The 19991-nt window shown below is 55.5% G+C and overlaps 10 protein-coding genes across 10 annotated transcripts; 5 read left to right on the top strand and 5 right to left on the bottom strand.

The window, feature by feature from the left end:
• The first annotated feature begins 79 nt into the window (after positions 1–79).
• Positions 80–1724, top strand: BO94DRAFT_540220 (uncharacterized protein). Its single transcript, XM_025612868.1, has 2 exons — positions 80–839; positions 897–1724. Exons 1-2 carry the CDS (start codon positions 212–214, stop codon positions 1715–1717), a joined length of 1449 nt encoding a protein of 482 aa, XP_025462206.1. The 5' UTR covers positions 80–211; the 3' UTR covers positions 1718–1724.
• A 618-nt stretch (positions 1725–2342) lies between these two features.
• BO94DRAFT_527696 (uncharacterized protein) lies at positions 2343–3794 on the bottom strand (the record flags this gene model as incomplete). The annotated part of the gene is made up of 2 exons (XM_025610397.1): positions 3414–3794; positions 2343–3323 (listed from the first exon to the last, which is right to left on the bottom strand). The coding sequence occupies exons 1-2, from the start codon at positions 3591–3593 to the stop codon at positions 2343–2345; spliced, it is 1161 nt and encodes a 386-aa protein (XP_025462205.1). The 5' UTR covers positions 3594–3794.
• An 854-nt stretch (positions 3795–4648) lies between these two features.
• BO94DRAFT_540218 (uncharacterized protein) lies at positions 4649–5678 on the bottom strand. Its single transcript, XM_025612867.1, has one exon. The coding sequence runs from the start codon at positions 5289–5291 to the stop codon at positions 4656–4658; it is 636 nt and encodes a 211-aa protein (XP_025462204.1). The 5' UTR covers positions 5292–5678; the 3' UTR covers positions 4649–4655.
• BO94DRAFT_540217 (uncharacterized protein) lies at positions 4870–5930 on the bottom strand. Its single transcript, XM_025612866.1, has one exon. It carries the CDS (start codon positions 5489–5491, stop codon positions 5294–5296), a length of 198 nt encoding a protein of 65 aa, XP_025462203.1. The 5' UTR covers positions 5492–5930; the 3' UTR covers positions 4870–5293.
• Positions 5931–7280: 1350 nt separating this feature from the next.
• On the top strand, positions 7281–8418 carry BO94DRAFT_540215 (uncharacterized protein). The gene is made up of 3 exons (XM_025612865.1): positions 7281–7649; positions 7699–7909; positions 8009–8418. The coding sequence occupies exons 1-3, from the start codon at positions 7620–7622 to the stop codon at positions 8086–8088; spliced, it is 321 nt and encodes a 106-aa protein (XP_025462202.1). The 5' UTR covers positions 7281–7619; the 3' UTR covers positions 8089–8418.
• A 792-nt stretch (positions 8419–9210) lies between these two features.
• BO94DRAFT_478215 (uncharacterized protein) lies at positions 9211–9789 on the top strand (the record flags this gene model as incomplete). Its single annotated transcript, XM_025608682.1, has 1 exon — positions 9211–9789. One exon carries the CDS (start codon positions 9211–9213, stop codon positions 9787–9789), a length of 579 nt encoding a protein of 192 aa, XP_025462201.1.
• Positions 9790–9918: 129 nt separating this feature from the next.
• On the top strand, positions 9919–12223 carry BO94DRAFT_503291 (ABC1 kinase family protein). The gene is made up of 2 exons (XM_025609469.1): positions 9919–10825; positions 10871–12223. The coding sequence occupies exons 1-2, from the start codon at positions 10056–10058 to the stop codon at positions 12084–12086; spliced, it is 1986 nt and encodes a 661-aa protein (XP_025462200.1). The 5' UTR covers positions 9919–10055; the 3' UTR covers positions 12087–12223.
• Positions 12224–12387: 164 nt separating this feature from the next.
• Positions 12388–15008, bottom strand: BO94DRAFT_301251 (uncharacterized protein). The gene is made up of 3 exons (XM_025606748.1): positions 14324–15008; positions 13939–14258; positions 12388–13875 (listed from the first exon to the last, which is right to left on the bottom strand). The coding sequence occupies exons 1-3, from the start codon at positions 14829–14831 to the stop codon at positions 12532–12534; spliced, it is 2172 nt and encodes a 723-aa protein (XP_025462199.1). The 5' UTR covers positions 14832–15008; the 3' UTR covers positions 12388–12531.
• Positions 15009–15045: 37 nt separating this feature from the next.
• Positions 15046–18073, bottom strand: BO94DRAFT_540212 (uncharacterized protein). Its single transcript, XM_025612864.1, has 2 exons — positions 17678–18073; positions 15046–17619 (listed from the first exon to the last, which is right to left on the bottom strand). The coding sequence occupies exons 1-2, from the start codon at positions 17719–17721 to the stop codon at positions 15186–15188; spliced, it is 2478 nt and encodes an 825-aa protein (XP_025462198.1). The 5' UTR covers positions 17722–18073; the 3' UTR covers positions 15046–15185.
• A 541-nt stretch (positions 18074–18614) lies between these two features.
• Positions 18615–19780, top strand: BO94DRAFT_590662 (t-SNARE syntaxin; the record flags this gene model as incomplete). The annotated part of the gene is made up of 4 exons (XM_025616049.1): positions 18615–18864; positions 18911–19092; positions 19136–19699; positions 19745–19780. 4 exons carry the CDS (start codon positions 18615–18617, stop codon positions 19778–19780), a joined length of 1032 nt encoding a protein of 343 aa, XP_025462197.1.
• Positions 19781–19991: the final 211 nt, after the last annotated feature.

Below are 19991 nucleotides of genomic sequence, written 5' to 3'. Positions count from 1 at the left end.
TTAGGGCTTCTGAGTTGCCCATTGCGGGATGGCAGACAAAGAACACGCCTGGTGGCTTCGCTCATGGATGGGTGATATTCACTGACTGATGCTTCCTTCATCCGCAGAAAAGACGACATCGGGTCCGATCCTCCCCATCTCGCTCGCTTATAATTGACATTCGTTCGATACACTCTTTTATCTCGTTACAACCAGTCCGCTAACTGCTGTCATGGCCCGGCTCTCCGTCCGCCAGAATGGGTCCTGCCCAGCTAACACGCTGTGGTATGTCTGTTTGACGGGCGGTTATACTGGCTGTTGTTCGGTCGATCCGTGTACAACGGGGGTGTGTCCGGATGGCAGCAGCAGTAGCAGCTCGACCGTCGCTGTCACAGTCACCACGAAGACTGATCCGTCCTTGACGACCTTGGTCCAAGAGCCCATCACCACCAGCATCACCACATCTTCCACATCCTCTACTCCCATATCATCCGAGACCACGATGACTACATCAGATGTGCTGAAGACGACAACCTCGAGCATACCCACGACTAGCACAACTCCAACTCCAACGACACTATCTACAATATCTTTTACGCAGTCTACCTTGACCACACAATCAACCTCCACCACTCCGATGTCCACAAACACATCCACATCCACCCCCCAACCCACATCGGTCATCACTGGCGCCCTAATAGGAGGCATCATCGGCGGCGCATTAGCCCTACTCCTCCTCATTACACTAATTCTCTGCTCCATCCACCGCTCACGAAAGCGACGAGAGAAGCAAAACTTTGCCCTGTTACGCTGGCGTAGTGGCTTTGACAGTAAACCCGAATCACCAGTCACCCATACCGGTACCATCACCACCATCCCCTCTCCCATCAGAATGAAACCACTGACCGTGACCCCAGGGAACTCCTCACCCTCACCCTCGCCCCCATCAGAACCCACCCCTAAAACACCACCACGGACAACAACCTCAACAAGGTCCCCTCCTCTCCATCCTCCTCTATCCATACAAACTCACACCCGCCAACCCCTCCCATCCAACCACTACACCTACACTTACAACCACAACCACAACCACAACCGCATGCCAAACACCACAACCTCTTCCACCATCACCATAACCCCCATCCGAACTCCCCACCCAACATCCACATCCACATCAACACCCAAATCCCTATTCCCATCCCTACCACACACCCCAAACACCCCCAACAACAAACCCCGCAAACCCCACAAAAGCAACCCCAAATCCAAACCCCTAAACCCTACCGCCGCCGAACTCAGCGACACAGGCTTCTACCGCCAACGCGCCGAACTCCCCGCCGAATCATCCCGAGAACTAATCAACATTCCCGTTAACCGACGATTGCATTACGGGATCGGGGATAGGGAAGGTCATTATCAATCTCGAACGGGGGCCTCGGATCCAATTATTACGAGAGATGGAGCGGTGTTGGCGGCTACGATTGAGAGGGTAGATGAGGATCCGTTTTTGGGTGGTGAAGTTAGTGATGGTGAGAGGATGAGAGTGAAGATGAAAGTCAAAGTCAAGAAAGAGAAAGAGAAGAACAATGACAATGGCGAGACTAAGAACAAGAACACGCAGAGTGAGAGATATTTTACGATCCCACCGACATACCACCGAGATTCAGGGCGGGGAGAGTTCCGCGGTGGGGTGGTTAATGACAACAACAACAACAACAACAACAAAGACAAGAAATAGATAGGTGATTTCATGTGTAGCATATTGATGCTTAGTTGTTTTGACTATTTTCTTAAATTTATAATATCTTACATCTATTTTTTTTACACATTAGTATTAATTTTTGGTTGTTTTTGGTTGGGGGTACTATATATATATAGTAGTAGTATCCTACCGGGGACTTCCATTAACCAGAGTCAGGATAATTTACGACCATGTTCAATCAAAGGATGATTTGAATGCCTTGATATGACTAGCAAGCTTGACTAGTTGCGACTCATCTGGATTATATGCCAAAGACACCACCACATAGTCCAACAAGAATACATCCCTAATGGATGTCGGTGTAGAAGGTACAAGATGTCCCATCTTGTTAGAATTGCCATAAACGCACCGTTGGGTATAACATGGGCATCTACCTATAACAGGTTGCAATCCAGTAGTTAGTAAATAGTAAATATACACAATGGCCTAGAATAAGTGTGAGGGTGGGTGTGCTAGCATACTCCTAAGGAGTTTTCGAGGGGTAGGATCCGTGCCTAGGTATAGGAATCTTCTGCACAAGTATCTAGTATCTATGTATCTTATAAATACTACTATATACCACCACCTATCCATAATATATAATATATCCCATAGGAAAGAATCAAACCTCCAAAACCGTCCAAGTAACCGTCCACCCCACCTCACCCCCCAACTTCTCCATGACTCTCCGACTCGCCCGATTCTCCATCGCCACATTAGCATGTACCCAGCCTTCATCTTCATCTTCGTCCTTCAATCCCCTCCTCATGACCTCTCTCCCCACGAACCCCGCCAGCCCCAACCCCCTCACTTCCTCTTCTACATGTAACGTGGCTAGACTTCCATCAGTGCCTAGGAAGGCCCATGCGACTGGCTTGTCTTCCTCATCAGGATTGAGGGGGAGGTTGCGATAAACAGCACAACTCCTCAACTTTGCCAACGTCTCTTCCGATCTAGGTATCACTGTTCTAGCCCGCACTAGACCTAGATCGCTGCGCTTTACATTTCCGGTTCCGAAGTGGAAGCCGTTCATCTCCTCGCCGGTACCCTTTGCAGATATCCTCTCCCGGGGAATTATGTACTTGACGTACGGGGCACGATCATATCGATGGACCTTGACGCCGTCCACGAACCCGGTTTGTAGGTCTGCGTCGGGATAGTTGGTTCCGGGGTTAAGGAGGGAGGAGAATATTCCCGTGTGCAGATTCCCGATTAGGAATGCCGTCGGGGGAGGGGGAGCCAGTTGGTGGTCATCTTTTGCGGGGGGAGAGGGTATGGTGGAGAGGTAGGGTGGGAGGAGGTGGGTTTTGATGTATTTTAGGAGGGAGAGGAATTGGGTGCGGAGTGGGAGGAGGAGATCCTTGGATGGGGATGTGGATTGGGAGAGGGTGGATATGGGAATGGGTATGGGTGTGGAGTTGGCTGGGGAATTTTTGGTGTTGGTGTTGGTGTTGGTATGGAATGAGGCGCGCTCCAGATTCGAATATAGCACGATTTGGGTCTCGCGGCCCGCCGACAGATCGACGTAGGCTATTAGCCAGGGGGAGACGTCATGGTCGGGGACCCGGGGACCTGGAACAGGAGCTAGTTCTGGAACTACTAGCTCTGATTCTGGAATATGGACTAGTGCAGGGCGTGTTTCACCCCCTGGCGAGGCTGAAGATGAGGCTGCGGCTGGAGCTGACGGTGACACTGATGCTGGGCCCGGGAATGTGGTTAGGATGGCGGCGGTGGGGGAGGGATGGGCGATCTCGTGTTGGATGCGACGGAGCAGGGGCAGCGAGTGAGGGAGGTGGGATTTCAGCAGGGGGAGTAGCTCCGTTTGGGTTCTAGAGGAGTGTGGTGAGGTTTGGTAGGTGGGATGGGGACACATGGTGGCTGGCTGTTTGATCGACGAGTGGATGGGACCGTAAATAGGCACCGTAAAGGAGGATTAGACGGGGAATATTGGTCCAGGAGGAGGCAGAGGATGGAGACCACGTTTATTTTCTCCCAAGAGATGGAAAGTGTCCGTGACAACGACGATCATCATTCTTAATTGACACTTGACAGTGACGGGGACTTTTAAGTGAAGGGGATGAGTCACGGATACTAACCACGTAGACTAACTCGTGAGTTATCTAATTGGACTATTTGGAGGCATGTCATATCTGGCCCGTTAGTGATAAAGAGGCTAAAAGAAGGATTTGTCATTTCCCGACACGCAGCAACAGACAAAATAAACAATAATGTCCCGTCGGGGACCCCGACTTCCCCGATGTGGCGGTGCGTCATCACCCAACCCATATTACATATTAATTCTTATTGCAATCCCGACTGACACTTCCCCGGGCTCGCTAACTGCTACCTATGCAAGTAAGGTTATTTTTGGCCCGTCTAGAAACCAACTAACCCCTTAGTGTCCTCCCTCCGTCTGCTTTAGTAGCAAACAGTGGCTGGCTGAAGCAGATTTTTCATCTGCTGGGCAGCCATGTGGGCCTGAAAGGGATTGTCCCCCCCCGTGATGGTCACTGTGCCATTGGAGGAGAAATCTCCTGGCCGGTGTCGCGTTTTTGACAGGTCCCATGCTCTTGGGTCGTCGTCATGCCCCTTTGGGTATGGGCGGAGAGTAGCTTAATTAATTCATGGGGGTTAGGCACGGTGTATTATTGGGGGTGATTTGGAATTCTCTTGGGATTTGCGTGGAGAGATCGACAGATGTCTTAGACGTGGGTAGGAGTAGTGCTGATGGTTTACTCTATTTGTCTGTGTTCCATGGTCATTGATTCTGTCGGGGTGTTTGGGTGCATAACTTGAGTATAGGTAGATATACATTGATTACTAAGTATTCCACTACATAGGCAAGAATATACGATACAGGTGAACAGATCAATGTGAACAAAGAAAATTATTATTGACATAGGAAATTCATCATCATAACTATCATCACAGGCAATCACCACGGACTCCGAGGCCCAACCATCCAATCCTCCATGGCCAACCATTCACTCCAGCGGGATTCCGCCTCGCGAAGTTCCTCCTCCGCCGGCGCCCGCAGCGGCCGGAGAAACGGCGTCTGCTGGTCCGGCAGAATGTCGTACGCCGCCTTTGTCGACGCCCAGCCGCCGCTCTTCGCCGTGAACAGATAGTTGACCCGCTCCTGCTTGACCATGCTCCCAACACCCCCGGCCCAATCCTCCCCGAAGAACGCCCCCAATACCCTGGGACTGTCATGTCCCGTCACGACCAATCGGCGGATATATGTACGTAGCGACACATGCGCCGCTGTCGACTCCACCTGTTGGCATGGAAGTCGGATGTTGAGGAATGCCGCCAGCGATTGCACCACTGGCGTGTGTTGCGCGTGCGCGACAAAGAACTGCGCGCAGGCCAGATACCGCGGGTACCAGGAATCAAGGAGGTCGGGGGAGAAGTCGGTCGCCGGCTCGGGAATATCTTCCGCGCCTGTGCGCGGAAGCCCCTGGGCCTGAAAAGGATAAGGTTCGTGGTTGGGCCAGCCCGGAGATGAGGGTGTCATGGGAACCGCTAGGGCCGGGCGCTCAGGTCTACCGGGACTGGTTTCAGTGTCCATGTTCAGACAAAGAGGTTCTGCGGAGGAGTTGGCACTTCGAACGAGGCTTTGGAGAGGAGATGGGAGATGGGGTTCTTACTTGCGTAGGCGAGCGACGCGGCGGAAAAGGGATCGTGGAATTTGATGTAGGGAGGAGAGGTTGGCCACGACTCTTTGCCGGACGGAGGCATGTTCATGTTCACGTTCATGTTCACGGCCATTGGGAAGGGACATGTGCTGATAGGAGAGATAGGCGGACGAGGATGGTTAGGGATGGACACTTGGGAATTGGAAAGAATGTGAATTCAGGTGCTGAATCACGAGGGCAGGCCCTCCTTATACTACTCCTGCCCTTCCATAGAGGGCAGTCCGACAAAATTCGGGCTTTACCTCTCGGAAATGCAAGGCCCAAGAACGGTGCGAGCAAGCTCACGAGGATCCGCATGGCAGGTGGAGCTGGCGCGCAAACTATTGCTCATGCGAGGATCTGAGGCTATCTCAAAGGCTGCTATTGACGGGGATGGGTCAAGCCACAGCATTCCAGCCACAGGTAGCGAGCCACGATCATACTATGATAGGACTAGTGGCATAGTTCGTGATGTGGCGCCAGTGGGGCCGGGTGGCTGTGCAGCCCTACTCTGGCCTAAGGCTGTAAGGCCGACCGTAGTCTTGCCCGTTCGGGTTACTGCCATGCCGAGGGCCCAATTAGCAGCCGCCTTCATAACTCTTTGTCTCTCCTCTGGTCCGGTCAAAGTCATGAAAAGGTCGTCTCCTTGACCACGACCGTGCTAGTCGGGAGTCTTGACGACTGTCGTCGAACTAGTCGCCCTCTTAGCCTTCTTAGCTTCGACTCGTTAGGGTATGGGGCTTGCAATCATGATAATGATGATGATGTACAGCCAATGGCCATTGTTCCGTGCTGCTCACTTTGAATCCCGAGAACCTGGACACCGCAATGGAGCTAACCGCAGGATTTGGAATGAGCCTGGGCCTGAGGCCGGTTCGCTTGTCCTCCCCCTCAGCTCACCAACCCATGGTTTAATCTATCGTTGATTGCGTTTAATGAACCGCCCATCGCCAATGAGCGACGCATCCTCCCGACCGGGTGAGTTTTCCAGTCCCCTATCTAGCCCCCCGACCAAGTCCTGGGCAAATCCCGCCCGCAAACCAACTAACCTTGACCACTGCGGTCTGCCAGGCGACTCCGTCACCACTCGATGGAGAATCAATAGTCGACACCGATCTGTGACAGCTCTACTGGCATCCCCGCACCTCTTCGACGCAATCATGACACATGATTACCTACGCACCCAGTCTCACACATGGTACCGGTGTGCCCCTGGCCCATGCGGGTGATGGTAACTCCCCCCCCGGGCCCCCAGAGTGGTACAAGCATGCACTCCCTCTTACCCTCATAGTCGTCGTACATATGCACCCCCCCAGGAACTGCAAACGTGGAGGAGATCCGATGCACCTGACTCCCAACATGCAAGGGGAGGGAGGCCTGCCAGCGAGCGAGCGATCGCCTATCGGACACACCGGTGGGTTCGGCGTCGATCAGTCGTGAGCAGCGAGCCAGCGAGCCAGCGACCACTGCTTGAGTGCCAGTCTGCGCCCCAGTGTCGAGTTGAGGCCGGCGTCCACGCTAGCCCTGGTCCTGCTTCAGCCGCTGCGATGAGCCTACACTGGATCCGGTTTAGAAACGACTGGCGTGCCTGACGGGTGGAGACGACCGAGCCTCGCCGAACCGCTTACTGGGCGCTCACAATTCTCGTACCTGCTTGCTGGGGCGTCCACCCTGGACCTCGCGATCTGGACAATGGACATCCATTCGCCGTAGTCTCATAGGTTGGGCCGGAGTAGCCCTGGTGGTCGTCAGACGCTAGTCGGACCCGCCCAGTTTTCCTGATCGGTGTCTCACTAGTCCGTCAGTCTTATGATATGATGAGATCATGACTGCCGCTAAATTCAAATCATTCGGGCGATTAGATCCATCACAGAGGACATGCCCGCCATGAAGAGATTAAAAAAATTAAAAATAAAATTTTTAGGCCGGCCAAGCCAGCGGTAATCCAGGGTCACCCTGCCATGCGCTGAACCCTCCCCACCCTCATGATTACGGACCGGGTGGCTGACCTCCTCCACCTCCACCACGGCATGCTTCGCTATCTCATGCTATATAACCATCAAGGTTTCTCCCGGACGGAAGACACTCGTTCCCTATCCATCGCAAAGTCTCTTCGGAACGTGTCTCATCGCATTGACCTGTGCAACTGATACAGTTGTCTCTCCACCACATTCACATTCACAATCTACATCCACACCCACATCTACTCTACCACTCTCACCATGCCTTACCGCACCAACTACGAGCCTTATGTAAGTTTCTCTGGTCACTGGTTGACAATGACTTGCTAATGCCTCTCAGACTAGCCAGAGCTTCGAAATGAAGCGAGAACTCTCCACCGAGGAAATCCTCTACCCTCTGGGATCACTCTACCCACACGTCGTGGCCCTCCAGCTTCAAACCGACGAATACCCATGGTGCAAGGCCAACAACTACGCTGGCTATGACAGCAGCTCCTCCACGGACGAGTCGGAGGATTTGTCCGCTAAACCGACACTACGCAGGAACAGTGGTATGTGCACACATCCTTTATCTCGCACCTCAGATTTCAAACCCAACCAGTTTGACCTGTCATACGGGGTGCATATGAGCCACGCTAACGTCTGCGCAGACTCCACAGCCTGCCGCTTGGTATCACGAATTCGAAGACTTCTCAGCCGCGACGAGCTGAGACGGCGCAGACAAGCCTGAACATCTTTCCTTATCACTTTCTTTTTCTTCGACGACTGTTTCTGTTATTTGCATAGCCGCTGAGCGATCCGTCTGGCACGACGGTTTTCATTTGTCTATCATCATCACCACAATCATCCTTCCAGCATGCTGGATCACTCCTTGAGACATTTCCTTATTGTTGTTGTTTCGTCGCCGGTTGCAGGGTCATTTCGGGATGGGTTTAGCGAGGAGTTTCGGGCATTGAAGCAAGGGCGAACCAGGCACGGCCGGTTTCGGTATCGATTAGTCCTGACTGACTGGGTCAGATGAGTAAATAATTTTAATGGATGAATGCATGTGAACCCCAAGACATCCGTCCATGAACCATGAGCCGATCTCTCGTAGCCTGTAGGCAAGAACGACTCCACCGACTCGGGTATGCGGTCACGACCAACGAGGGATGAACCCAATCCTCGAACCCAAACCGCGAACCCAATCTAATCAGCACGACGGCCTGATATGACCTGTGGGCAAGAGTGAAACCAACCCCTGCAGGAGAAGCCCCCGATCCCCCAATGAGGGCGCCATACCAGACCGCAAGCAGCGTGAGCATGTCCTGATCGAGGCATCCCCGCATTCCGTGTCAGATCAAGTGTATCAGACGAATCAGATGTACGGCACGAACCATCGGACGGTGTGCAGCAGCTGCAAGTGCTGAGCACCACTAGTCGCTGCGTGCCGATGATCGAGAGGCCCCTTCATTTCTGTTCTGCAGTTGGGCCATCGCAGAAAATGGACGTGGCTGTCAGAATTGAACGGCTGCTCCCGCGCTGGCCGCGATAGGGGATCATGATGTCAGTCGCTTCACGGGGTGTCGATCTGAGAGCTCACATTCACTCGCAGGTGCCATTCCTTGGAAGTGTCGTGAGGGGTTTATTGTCCTGGTCCTGGTCTTGGTCTACCTATGTTCATATCCATGATCAGGGCAGCTGGTTCGGCTCCGAGGAGTTGACCGCACCTGCGGGGAAAGCGTGTCGATCAATCAGGGGAAATCCGGAGCAGACCAGAGCGGAGGCTCCTTTCCTTGCGCTTCACCGGTGGAATCCAGCGGTCTATCCTACGTCTACTTCCAGCGCGCAGAGAACCCCGACTATCTACGCCATGCGTCTTCTTTCTCTCCTCCTTTTCTACCTTCTCCTGCCCCTGATTGCTGCCAAGTTCAGCCCCATCTGCATCCGGGTGCTGGGTGCCCTGACCAGCCGCCCCAACGACCTGTTCACCAAGTTTCAGCGCGAAATCTGCGACCAAGGTTGCCAGCCCACCGTCCCACACTGGGACCTGTGGACGCGCAACCACACCTTCCTCCCTGCGGTGCGCAGTCTCATGGAGCGCGTCGATAACCCGCGTCAGGAGGCGGCAATGGTGCGGCTGGGTGACGATGTGGCGGACGTGATCAAGCGACAGTGCGGGCCGCTGTTGCAGGGGCGCGATATCTGCGCGGATGGAGAGACATTGGCGGCGTTTGGGACGTGCTTCAAGAAGGGGTTTGTGCGAGCGGCATTGACCAACCTGGCGACGTTGCTGCCGTTGGCGTCGGAGCCGGTGTGTCGGGAGCAGTACGAGTGGTTGCAGAAGGATGAACTATGGGAGGAGATCATCCCGGGCAAGATGCGGGAATACGCGGGGGTGTGTCGGGGATTAGGGGGGATGATGCCAGTGGAAGAGATGTTTTCAGGATAGATTGATTGATTGATTAGTAGAAGGAGAAGGAATCGTCCGAGTTCCGCGGAGGCTCCGAAATGCAGCTTATCTCCGCCTCCGCCGAGTCATCTTCTCTCCGCCTTCACGTCATCTCATCTCATCTCATCTCACCTCCTTCTCTTCTCTTTGCTTCTTCGTTTCGTTGCTTTTCTTTTCCCTTCCTCCTACCTACTATCACGGCATTGACTCCCCGTGCCACCCACTCGTCCCGCCATGACCATCGCTCTTCCTGTCTCCTCGTTCTGATGGCATCGGCCACCGTCTCCCGCGCCTTGCGCTCTTTCCCCTCTCAGCTCGCCCGCCCCCGTCTTCCTCGTGCTCCCCGATTTCTTCCTCCACTTGCCCGCCATGTCCATCCTGGGCGATACCAGCCATTCGTCCCTCCCTCGCCGGTCTCCCTAGGCAAGCCCACCCCGGCCAAAACCTACGATCGCACCCGGAAATGGCTGCGTCGTTTCGTCTATCTCTCGCTAGCCACCGGGGTTGTCTACGTCCTGGACACCCAATTTTACGCCGCCTCTCTGACACGAACGGCTCGCACGTTTAGCTTGGGGCTTCTGGTGGCTATCGACTACAAGATCAACTTCCGTCCTAACCCGCCGCTGGCCAGCTCCATCAACGCCGTGCACACCCGCAATGCGGAGCGGTTGTCCGATCTGTTGCGTCACAATGGCGGCCTGTACTTGAAGATTGGCCAGGCCATCGCCATGCAATCTACCATCCTGCCACCCGAATTCCAGAAGATGTTCTCGCGCATGTTCGATGACGCCCCCCAGAATGACTGGAAGGAAATCGAGAAGGTCATTCGCGAGGACTTTGGTCGCTCCGTCGAGGAGGTCTTTGGCGTCTCCTTCACTGGCGAACCCGGCAAGGGTGTCATGGAGCGCGCTGCACGCGCCAGTGCTAGTGTCGCCCAGGTGCATTGGGCCCGTCTCCCTGACGGTCGCGAGGTCGCCATTAAGATTCAGAAACGGGAAATCGCCCAGCAACTGAAATGGGATCTCTGGGCCTTCAAGTAAGCTTCCCAATTCTCATCGCATACAGAAGCTAACAAGAGCAGAGTCGTTTCTTGGATCTACAGCCGCACCTTTGACATCCCCTTCTACAGTCTCGTTCCCTACGTGTCTGAACGCCTCTCGCTGGAGACCGATTTCGAGAATGAGGCCGACAACTCTGAAAACATGGCCCGTCTGGTCGCCGGCGAGTCCCGTCTCCGCGGCCGTGTCTACATTCCCAAAGTCTACCGCGAGCTCAGCTCGAAGCGTGTCATGACTGCTGAATGGATCGAGGGCGTCCGCCTCTGGGATAAGGACTCGATCACACGGACCTGGCGCGGTGGCTGGCGCACCGGCACCCCAGGCTGCCACGGAACACCGCTTGATCCCCGCAACGCCGAAAACCCCGTCGCCAAGTTCGCCCGCAACCCACAGCTCACCTCCAAGATCAAACCTGAGCGCGACCACTGGCGCGGCGGGTACGCCCGTGCCGGCCTCGGGCTCTCCCTCAAAGAGGTCATGACCACCATGGTGGACCTCTTCTCCGCGCAGATGTTCCTCTGGGGCCTGGTCCACTGCGACCCGCACCCAGGCAACATATTCATCCGTCGGACACCCTCCGGCCACCCGGAGCTCGTCCTCATCGACCACGGACTCTACATCCACATGGATACCGAGTTCCGCCACCAATATGCCCGCTTCTGGAAAGCCCTCCTCACCTTCGACAACACCACTCTCACCTCCGTTGTCCGCGGCTGGGGCGTCCAAAACACCGACGTCTTCGCCTCGGCAACCCTAATGCGCCCCTACCACGGCGGCGACCTCTCCACGCGCCGCTCCTTCGAGGGCCTCAGCAAGGCCGAGCGCGCTACCCGTCACTACGAAATGCAGCAAGCGGCCCGCAAAGCCATCCGCGAAGTCCTCGGCGATGAGGAGAAATGGCCCCGTCCACTGATCTTCATCGGCCGCAACCTCCGCATCGTCCAAGCCAACAACCAATTCCTCGGCTCACCCGTCAACCGCGTCAAAATCACGGGCACCTGGGCGTCCCGCGCGCTAGTCGAATCCCCTGATCTCCCAACCGGCGAAAAGCTCCGCAACTTCGCCCGCCACATGCTCTTCCGCGTGGTGCTGTTTAGCACAGACCTCTTCTTCTGGTTCACCAAGGTGCGACAGTTCCTGCACCTCGGTGGCGGAATGGAAGATACCATTGAGGCGCAGATGCAGGGCATGGCGAAGGATTTGGGAGTCGAGTTGAGTCAGAATGTGTTTGAGGGATAGTCCCATCCCTACTTCCCATCCGCTATATAAAGGGAATATACTATATGAACATATACTCTCCTCCTCTTTGGTATACTCTGTTTGATTGCTATTATATAAATCAGATAGATACCATATACACAATACAACAAACTCACTTCATTTTACTATCCATTTAGTATTTAGATCCAGTGACATAGATACTAAGAATACCAAGCACTACTTAATTATATATCTATACAATACCCCTCTATCGGGAGCTAAACATATTAACAAAGACAGACACAGACACAGACACAGACACAAACGGGTCAATTAGATCCTTGACTACTACTACTACTACTCCTACGAACACAATATGTCGAACCATACTAACAATAAATGCTAACCCAATCCCTTAAAAGAAGCTAATAAGAAAGAAACCCTGGGTATCAAAAACCACCATCCCCATGTCCAATCCTCATCCCTAATCCCATTCCCCTCCCGGCAAGATATTACCAAACCAAAGAAAAAATCGCCCGAAAAACAAAAACAAAATTGCACCCAAAAGACAACCATAGACGATAGATAACAAAATATTAAAAAAAAGACGAAACCAAATGTTCAAATCAACCGGTCTAAGACATTCATTCAATAAATCACTCATATCCCATGTATCCCACCGGTCGCCATTCCTGGCCCGGATATGCCGTACTAGACATGATGATCTCAGGTTCACTGGAGGTATCGGTGTCGGTGTCTGTGGCGGGGACGGGGAGTTCGATGGGGGAGGAGACGAGGGCGCGGGGTGGGGCTGGACGGTGGGGATGGGCGTATGGTTCTGGTTTAGTGGGAGGTGGGGTTGGATTTGTAGGGAGTTTCTCGGCGGCGGTGGTGAGTGGTTTGCGTTGGGGGATTGGTGCTGGTGGGTGGCAGATGATGGAGGCTGTGCATGTCTCGTCTTTGCAGATGGTCTTTGGGTTGGGGCCTGGTGATGGGGTTCGAGATGAATCTGGGTGAGAGGGCGGGAGTGGGAGTTCGGAGGAATTGGAGGTGGGTGGGTGATCGTGAGGTTGGGATGGAGTAGCGGATTCCGGGGAGATGGAGATGGGGATGGAATTCGCGGCGAAGGGGAGCGGTTGGGTGGGGTGCTGTGGTGCTTCTCGTCGGTGGTGGTGGTGGTGGCTGCGGTGTCTACCACCGCGGTGAATTCCAGCTGTGGCTTTTCTCTTCGGTATCCCAGCCCGTTCTCCTCATGCTCGTCGACATCACTACCTAGGCCAGGGATGCTCAATTTCCATGGTAGCTCTTGATCGCCCACCCGGCTGGTCCGTGGATTGTGCGCGAATCGCCCCAGTCCAATTGCTGGATCGGTCTCATCGGTGTTGGGGAGGATTGTCTCCTCCGGTCTGGGCGCAGATTCGTTGGGACTGCGAGAACGGAGGTGTAGGTCCTGCACGTATGTTTGGGAGGCACTTCGACCGCGCTCGGGTGAGCCATTGTGGGGAGAACGGGTCGGATGGTAAGCGGCCTTGATGCTGGGGGAGAAGTAATCTCCGGACACCGGGGAGGGGCTGGGAAGTCTCGGGGTGGAGGCATGTGGGAGGACGATGGGCTGGTTCTGGGCCTGGCGGAAGGAATCCGGGGTGGGGATGCGGGGGAGGGCCGTGAGGTTGCTGCTGGCATTGGGGGTGGCGTGGTCGAGGGAGTAGAAGCGGGCGTGGCCGGATGGTGGAATCGGATGCGACAGCGAGGCCGACTTGGAGGGCTGGATGGGGGTGTTGGGCCTCGATGCTTGTTTCGTTCCCCTCGACTTGGGACGGAGGAAGCCCTAGATGGCCCATAGGCATCAATATCTCATCCATCTCATCAACCACCCACGTGAAATGCTTACCGACAACCGAGTCCGAAGGGTCGGCTTCTGGTCGGAGGATGGACTGGGAGGCCCCAACGAGATGCGCCGAATGTCCCGGATCTTGTCGCCGTATTTCATCTTCATGGCGGCCAGGCGCGCGTGCGGGGTGGAATCCTGCGATTGGAGATGCGTTTGTCGGCTCGGGGCCAGCGAGGAGACACTGGATTTTCGCGAGTGGTCCGCGGTCGGATGACGACCGAAGAGGGCGCCCAGCGGGCCTCGGTCATAATCTTGGGCAGTCATGTCCAGGTCGGGGGTCGGGAAGGATGGGAGAGAAAGGCTGGACGAGGCGGCGGGCGCTGCAAGAAACAAACAAACCAGCGTTAGGTCGGGCGGTTGGCCGCGGAGGCAGTGAATTACTCACCGTTAAGCGCCAGGAGGAGGGGAGGATCAGCAGGAGCAGCAGCAGCAGCATCGTGCGTGCCCAATGACGAGATCGAGGGTTGGACAGACCCCCGCCGACGTTGAACAAAGACTGCAGGGGGGACTTCAGGATCAGCATCCTCGCTGCCTGCAGTCGCCGTGGCTGCATTCGCGTCCCTCGATTGGCCCGAGCCAGGGCCCCGGCTTTGTCGCTCTGGAATCGTGCCTGCAAGTGGTGCAAGTGGTGCCCCATTAATCACTACTTGGATCCGGCTCGTCCCGCTGTCACCGAGTAACTCCTGCTGCTGCTCGTGCTTGTCCGCATGACGATCCCCAGCGAGGTTACCTGAAATTCCTTCGACCACCTTAGACTGGAAAGGGGAAGACGCCGTGTCTACAGCTCCCAAATGAACCGAGGCTCGTCGCGGGGCATCCTCCGAGTCGGTGGTGGTGTCCAGCTCGGCCATGGGCCCACCACCCCCTGGCCGGGGCACTGCCTTGCGCTTCATCCTCCAAGCGCGGCGAGGATGGGTGACGGGGAGACTGCCAAAGTGGACGCTATGGCGATGGTGGCTGGGGCGACGCCTTGCAGGGACGGGGTCCAGGGCGGCTGCTTGCTGGAGCTCCGCCAGGGGCACCGGACACCGATAGCCACGTAATGCCTGGAATCCCTACATACCACCGCATTAGAGGCGATAACAGAAAGGGGAAGAAGGGTTAGGTAGACATCATTCATGTCACATTCTGAAGCACTGAGATATGTCCAATTACAGCATGGTATCAAGCAACATGATCGCACAAGCAAAGAAACGACAAACACACCGAGCGTGCTGCTCGCTGCCGGCCACCCATCGGAAAAGAGATCAAGAATCTACCTTGTCATTCCCCCCGCCCTTCAATTTACTGCGCCCCCGAGCAAAGAACCCCTTGGCTGCCTCGCCCGCGCGGCCCCCCAGGACCCCCGCCGTATGCAGCAGTTCTTTGCCGCGCTGCTCTACTTGCTGCTTGTTCATCATTGCCCCCAGTGGTGCCGATGGCCGTCGCACGTGGCCCGACCCGGACGGCGCCAGATCCGTCTTCCCCAGCGCCGCCAGTTTGGGGAATTTGCCCCGAGACACGGGCGCCTTGGGCCCGCTCGTGCTCAGCTTCGTGCTCTTCTCCACCACGTCGTGGTGCTCCGGATGGGTATGCACCGTGAATGACAGCCATTGGTTCAGCCCGGTATCAATGGTCCCGAACTTCGCTCGCGTCTCGTTGAACGCGCGAACACGATCCTCTGACGTCTTCATTCCGAGAATATCCCGGAACCCAAGCAAGGTCGGCTCAATCGTCGCCGGGGCCGTGAGCACATCTCGCGACGCACGCCGGTCGGGGCCTGCTGGGAGGGTCTCGTCTGCGTGAGAGTCTGGAATAGCTTCCGCATTATATACCTCGGGGAGGTGCCCATCGGAAATGATGCTGCGGTTGTCCGGGATGGGAGGAACGATGGTCAGCTTCGGCTTCTCCATGGACGGCGGCTCGCTTTTTTCGTGGTCCTCGACGATAGTCTCGTGAGGAGCTGGTTCCTCTGGCGAGGTTTCTGCCTCGTTGGGAGCCGGAAATTGGCCGGGCATGGGCGCGGGAGGTGACTGAACGCCCGGCTCGGGGGCAGGCTCTCCTGACGACGAAGACTCCCAGGAGAAGCGCCGGGCTAGCTTCGGCTTCGAGGCTTGCGCAGAAGGCCCTGGACCGGGAACTAGAGGGGCCGGCGGTGCGGGTGAATCTTGAGAGGTTGCGGAGGGACTGCTGTATTCTGGAGCTGGCTGCTCAACATCTTGAGAGGGTAACATGGATCCCTTGGTCCAGAACCGCTCATACTCATCCAGCATAGAACTGCTGTCCTGCCGCGGTGCTTCAGGCCGGAGTTCGTCTTCGTGATCAGGGTCTTCCGACGGAGTGTTCTCCCGACTCAACGAACGAATAATCTCCTTGCGCAGCCGATCACTCTCCATATCCTGCGGCGAGTTCTCCGCACTAGGCGACGGAATGATCACAGGAACCCCATCTCCAGTGGTGATTGTAGGCTCAGAGGGGTGACTAATACCCACGCTAAGCGGCGCAGGCAGGTCCTTCCCGGCCTGGGGCAGTTGCACCGCGGCTTTCTGGGAGGTGGCGCGGATATTCGGGGGCAATTCCGATGGCGTTTCTGTCGACATTTCCCCTACGACGGACGGAGCAGCTCCCTCGACGCTGGTTATGACCGGGGTTCTAGAAGGGCTATTATTGGGACTCGGAAGGCTCAAATCCCGACGATGGCCAGGCTTGAACACCATGTTTGGATCCTCTTTGGGAGTGGTTATGCTTTCGGGCTCTTCTACAATCGTGGGCGTCTTGATCTCGCTCGGGTTGCGCTGTGCTATGATCGGGCTGATCACTGACGTGCTATCGCTATTAGACCGGGCAATGCTGTCCACCGTGGTGCTCGGCGTCTCGGGCACATCGAAAGCTTGATGAACAACAGATCGGAAACCGAGAGAAGGGTTGTGTTGTAGTTGATGCTGCTGGGCGGCCGACCCCGGCTCTACCGGGGCGGTGGAAGGGGTCCCGAGTGACAGGTCCGGGTTAAAACCAGACAGACGCTTCATATCGGGCAATTTAATGATAGGAGGCGTATTTCCAGATGTTGAGCCGTGGGGCATGCTTTCAATATCCGACAGTCGCTCAGCACCCCCGGGGGTCGGGTGGAGCATGCGATCGCCGGTAGATGCCGCTCCCTGTTGTTCCGTATGAGAGGTAGACATGTCCTGAGACACTGGCTCAACAGGTGGTGCTGCGCCCGGGTTTTCCACAAAATAGCCGGGGTCGGACGCTTGCTGTCTCGCTGCGCTTTCCGCTCTCATACGTTTGTAGATTTCAGCCGGACGCACAATGGGGACTGTCCGGGTGGTCGGATCAACTGTTATGCGATCCGTAGACATGGTACGCTGTGCTTGAGCCCCAGCTGCGTCCAGTGTGGCAACATGATCCATGGACCGCGACCGATCCATCGAGGGGAGGGGCGGACGAGTCACGTCCCTGGTGAACATGCTAGGGATATCTCCGGTGCTCTGGTTCATGCTGGAAGGCTGCGGGAGCGGCGGGGTCTCATCGTCATCATACTCGCCGTATTCATCATCTCCCCAGTCGTTCCCATCGTAGGAATATTTTTTGGCTTCGACCCAGCGCTTTGTCTTTGCTCGGTTCACATTTGGTTTGAAGGATAGGGGAGTACCCCCGCGGGGATAAGGAGAGCTTGGGCTCTCAGAGGTGCCCGATGAGCTGTATCCGGGGCAGCGTCAGTGATGCGCATATGCCTGTAGGGAAATGCATGGCTTACAGCTTGTGAAGCTCCGGCTCGTATGGCTTGAACTGGCGCGCCATTGTTCACTGATCCAATGGTTTCGACCAGACCATAGACACTAACAAAACAGTGGGTGTAAGCGCCCGATCGGCATAACCTACGCCAAGAGCTGGGACCAGAAGTGTGGGAGGAAATGATTGTGGAGGCGAAGCGCTGCGAGGTTGAACGGAAGACGCGGGAGAACGAGAAGGGTGGTTTCACCGAGATGACGTGGGAGCAAGGATGGCGATGGCCCGCCAAGCCACGGGGGAGCAGCAGCAGCAGCGTGACGTGGGAGGAGGTTATTATTAGAAGCAAAGAAGGGAGAAGCGGTGACCGACCACGACGGAGGGTGAAGATGGGGAGCCAGAATAATATGGGGTAGATTTGAAGTTAATTGCAAGCCGGCAAGCGGGATAAGATAGGCGGAGAGAATGTTCCCCTGAGTCTCCATCGATCTAATGCCATGCCTTAATCTTGTCCGCTTCCGCCTGGGGCACCCGGTGGCTGGTGTTGCCCCTGTGGCTAGTGTCGTGGAGTGGCTGGTGGATGCACGTGGCTGGGTCTCCCGCCTTTCCTGTTTCGGACGGAGACGGGTCGCGGACGTCGTCGGCCTCAGCTTCGTCCACCTCATCGCCATCTTCCCTCCGGTGCCTCTGCGGTGTCGACTTTGGTCTCGGATGATTGACATGGCCCTATTGTAATAACCCTTTTACCTATCTGGCTTTGGACTCTCCTCTCTTTCCTTCCCTTGTATACCCACCTAGCGAACGGACACGTTTCCCGTTGTCTCCTTATCGATTAGATCGATTCCGTGGATCTCACGTCGCGCATTCGTTCTGCATTCGGCTATCGCCCCTGTACATCTACGCTTGTATTGTGACCGACCACCTCTCTCCTCCCCCGCTTGACATCATCTCCTACCTTCTTCACAATGGCCGGTCCCTCCATCCAAGATCGTACGGGCGAGTTCCACGCCATTCTGGGACAAGCCCAGAAGCGCATCGCCTCTAACAAAGCCGGTGCCCAGCGCCAGGCACTGTTGTCGGATGCTCAGCGGAAACAAGCCAATGGTTCCGCTGATGGTCAGGGTGGCAAGAGACGGTCGGAGTTTGCCAGGAGAGCGGTGGAAATCGGACGAGGCATCACCGCGACGACGGCAAAGTTGCAGAGACTGGCCGAGTGTGAGTAGTCGTTGGTAGCAGAAAAGACAGTATTAATGGATTGCAGTGGCCAAGCGAAAGACGCTCTTTGACGATCGACCGGTCGAAATCTCCGAGTTGACGTTCGTCATCAAACAAGATCTCGCCTCGTTGAACCAGCAGATCGCCTCGTTGCAGGCGCTGACCCTTTCGCAACACCCCAAGAGCAATCGACCAAAGGCTGACCAGGAAGGAGAGCACAATGACAATGTACGTCGAAGAACCCAGGCTGGGAGCGAAGCTAATGGTTTAGGTGGTGGTGATGCTACAAGGGAAGTTGGCGGACGTGGGAGCAAACTTCAAAGATGTCCTTGAAGTGCGCACGAAGAACATTCAGGCCTCGCGATCTCGAACGGAAAACTTCGTTTCATCAGTATCTTCGAAGACACAGTCTGCCCTCGACACGCAACGCTCCGATTCGCCGCTGTACAACACATCTGGGCGGAGGACGCCCCAACCGGGCGGTGCTGCAGACCTGCTAACCCTCGAACCCTCGAACCCATCCCCTCTCGGCCGCCCGTCTATACATTCTGACCAGCAACTCTTGGTCATGGAGGAAGCGCAGACGAGCAATGCGTACATCCAAGGACGCGGCGAGGCCATCGACGCGATCGAACGGACCATCAGCGAATTGGGCGGTATCTTTGGTCAGCTGGCCCAGATGGTCAGCGAGCAGTCCGAGATGATCCAGCGGATAGACGCCAACACGGAGGATGTGGTGGATAACGTACAGGGAGCGCATCGCGAGCTACTGAAGTACTGGACGCGGGTATCCGGGAACCGGTGGCTCATCGCCAAGATGTTTGGCGTTCTAATGGTACGTTTTCTGGCTACATAGTGGAATCGAAGCTGACTGGGACAGATTTTCTTCCTTCTCTGGGTGTTGATATCGGGATAGAAACGCCCTTCCCTTCTACTATAATGTATTAATAATGGTTCGTGTTCGTCCTGCTGCGCTGAACGAATAATGCAACCGTTGCTGTCTTAGCCTTGCATTCTTGTGCTACTTGCCTTGGCCGTGGCTAGATCTGATGACGATCTTCTACTATCTACTTTATGCTTCGGATGGCCTGATGTGAATACGGTCCATGATTGACTTAGATCAATAT

Source organism: Aspergillus sclerotioniger (assembly GCF_003184525.1).
Source record: "Aspergillus sclerotioniger CBS 115572 chromosome Unknown BO94scaffold_44, whole genome shotgun sequence".
Lineage (NCBI taxonomy): Eukaryota > Fungi > Ascomycota > Eurotiomycetes > Eurotiales > Aspergillaceae > Aspergillus > Aspergillus sclerotioniger.
The sequence above is the reverse complement of the archived record's forward strand: the minus strand, read 5'-3'. Positions and strand labels throughout refer to the sequence as shown.

Excerpts from the sequence above, each read along its gene's own strand:
- BO94DRAFT_540220 (XM_025612868.1), top strand. The coding sequence starts at position 212 with ATGGCCCGGCTCTCCGTCCGCCAGAATGGGTCCTGCCCAGCTAACACG. Across the intron at positions 840-896 it reads ATCACCAGTCACCCATACCG|GGAACTCCTCACCCTCACCC; the intron begins GTACCATCACCA and ends CCGTGACCCCAG.
- BO94DRAFT_540218 (XM_025612867.1), bottom strand. The coding sequence starts at position 5,291 with ATGGACACTGAAACCAGTCCCGGTAGACCTGAGCGCCCGGCCCTAGCG.
- BO94DRAFT_540217 (XM_025612866.1), bottom strand. The coding sequence starts at position 5,491 with ATGGCCGTGAACATGAACGTGAACATGAACATGCCTCCGTCCGGCAAA.
- BO94DRAFT_540215 (XM_025612865.1), top strand. The coding sequence starts at position 7,620 with ATGCCTTACCGCACCAACTACGAGCCTTAT. Across the intron at positions 7,650-7,698 it reads GCACCAACTACGAGCCTTAT|ACTAGCCAGAGCTTCGAAAT; the intron begins GTAAGTTTCTCT and ends AATGCCTCTCAG. Across the intron at positions 7,910-8,008 it reads GACACTACGCAGGAACAGTG|ACTCCACAGCCTGCCGCTTG; the intron begins GTATGTGCACAC and ends ACGTCTGCGCAG.
- BO94DRAFT_503291 (XM_025609469.1), top strand. The coding sequence starts at position 10,056 with ATGGCATCGGCCACCGTCTCCCGCGCCTTGCGCTCTTTCCCCTCTCAG. Across the intron at positions 10,826-10,870 it reads TGGGATCTCTGGGCCTTCAA|AGTCGTTTCTTGGATCTACA; the intron begins GTAAGCTTCCCA and ends TAACAAGAGCAG.
- BO94DRAFT_301251 (XM_025606748.1), bottom strand. The coding sequence starts at position 14,831 with ATGAAGCGCAAGGCAGTGCCCCGGCCAGGGGGTGGTGGGCCCATGGCC. Across the intron at positions 14,259-14,323 it reads CCTCCTCCTGGCGCTTAACG|CGCCCGCCGCCTCGTCCAGC; the intron begins GTGAGTAATTCA and ends TGTTTCTTGCAG. Across the intron at positions 13,876-13,938 it reads CCCTTCGGACTCGGTTGTCG|GGCTTCCTCCGTCCCAAGTC; the intron begins GTAAGCATTTCA and ends TGGGCCATCTAG.
- BO94DRAFT_540212 (XM_025612864.1), bottom strand. The coding sequence starts at position 17,721 with ATGGCGCGCCAGTTCAAGCCATACGAGCCGGAGCTTCACAAGCT. Across the intron at positions 17,620-17,677 it reads GAGCCGGAGCTTCACAAGCT|CTCATCGGGCACCTCTGAGA; the intron begins GTAAGCCATGCA and ends CCCCGGATACAG.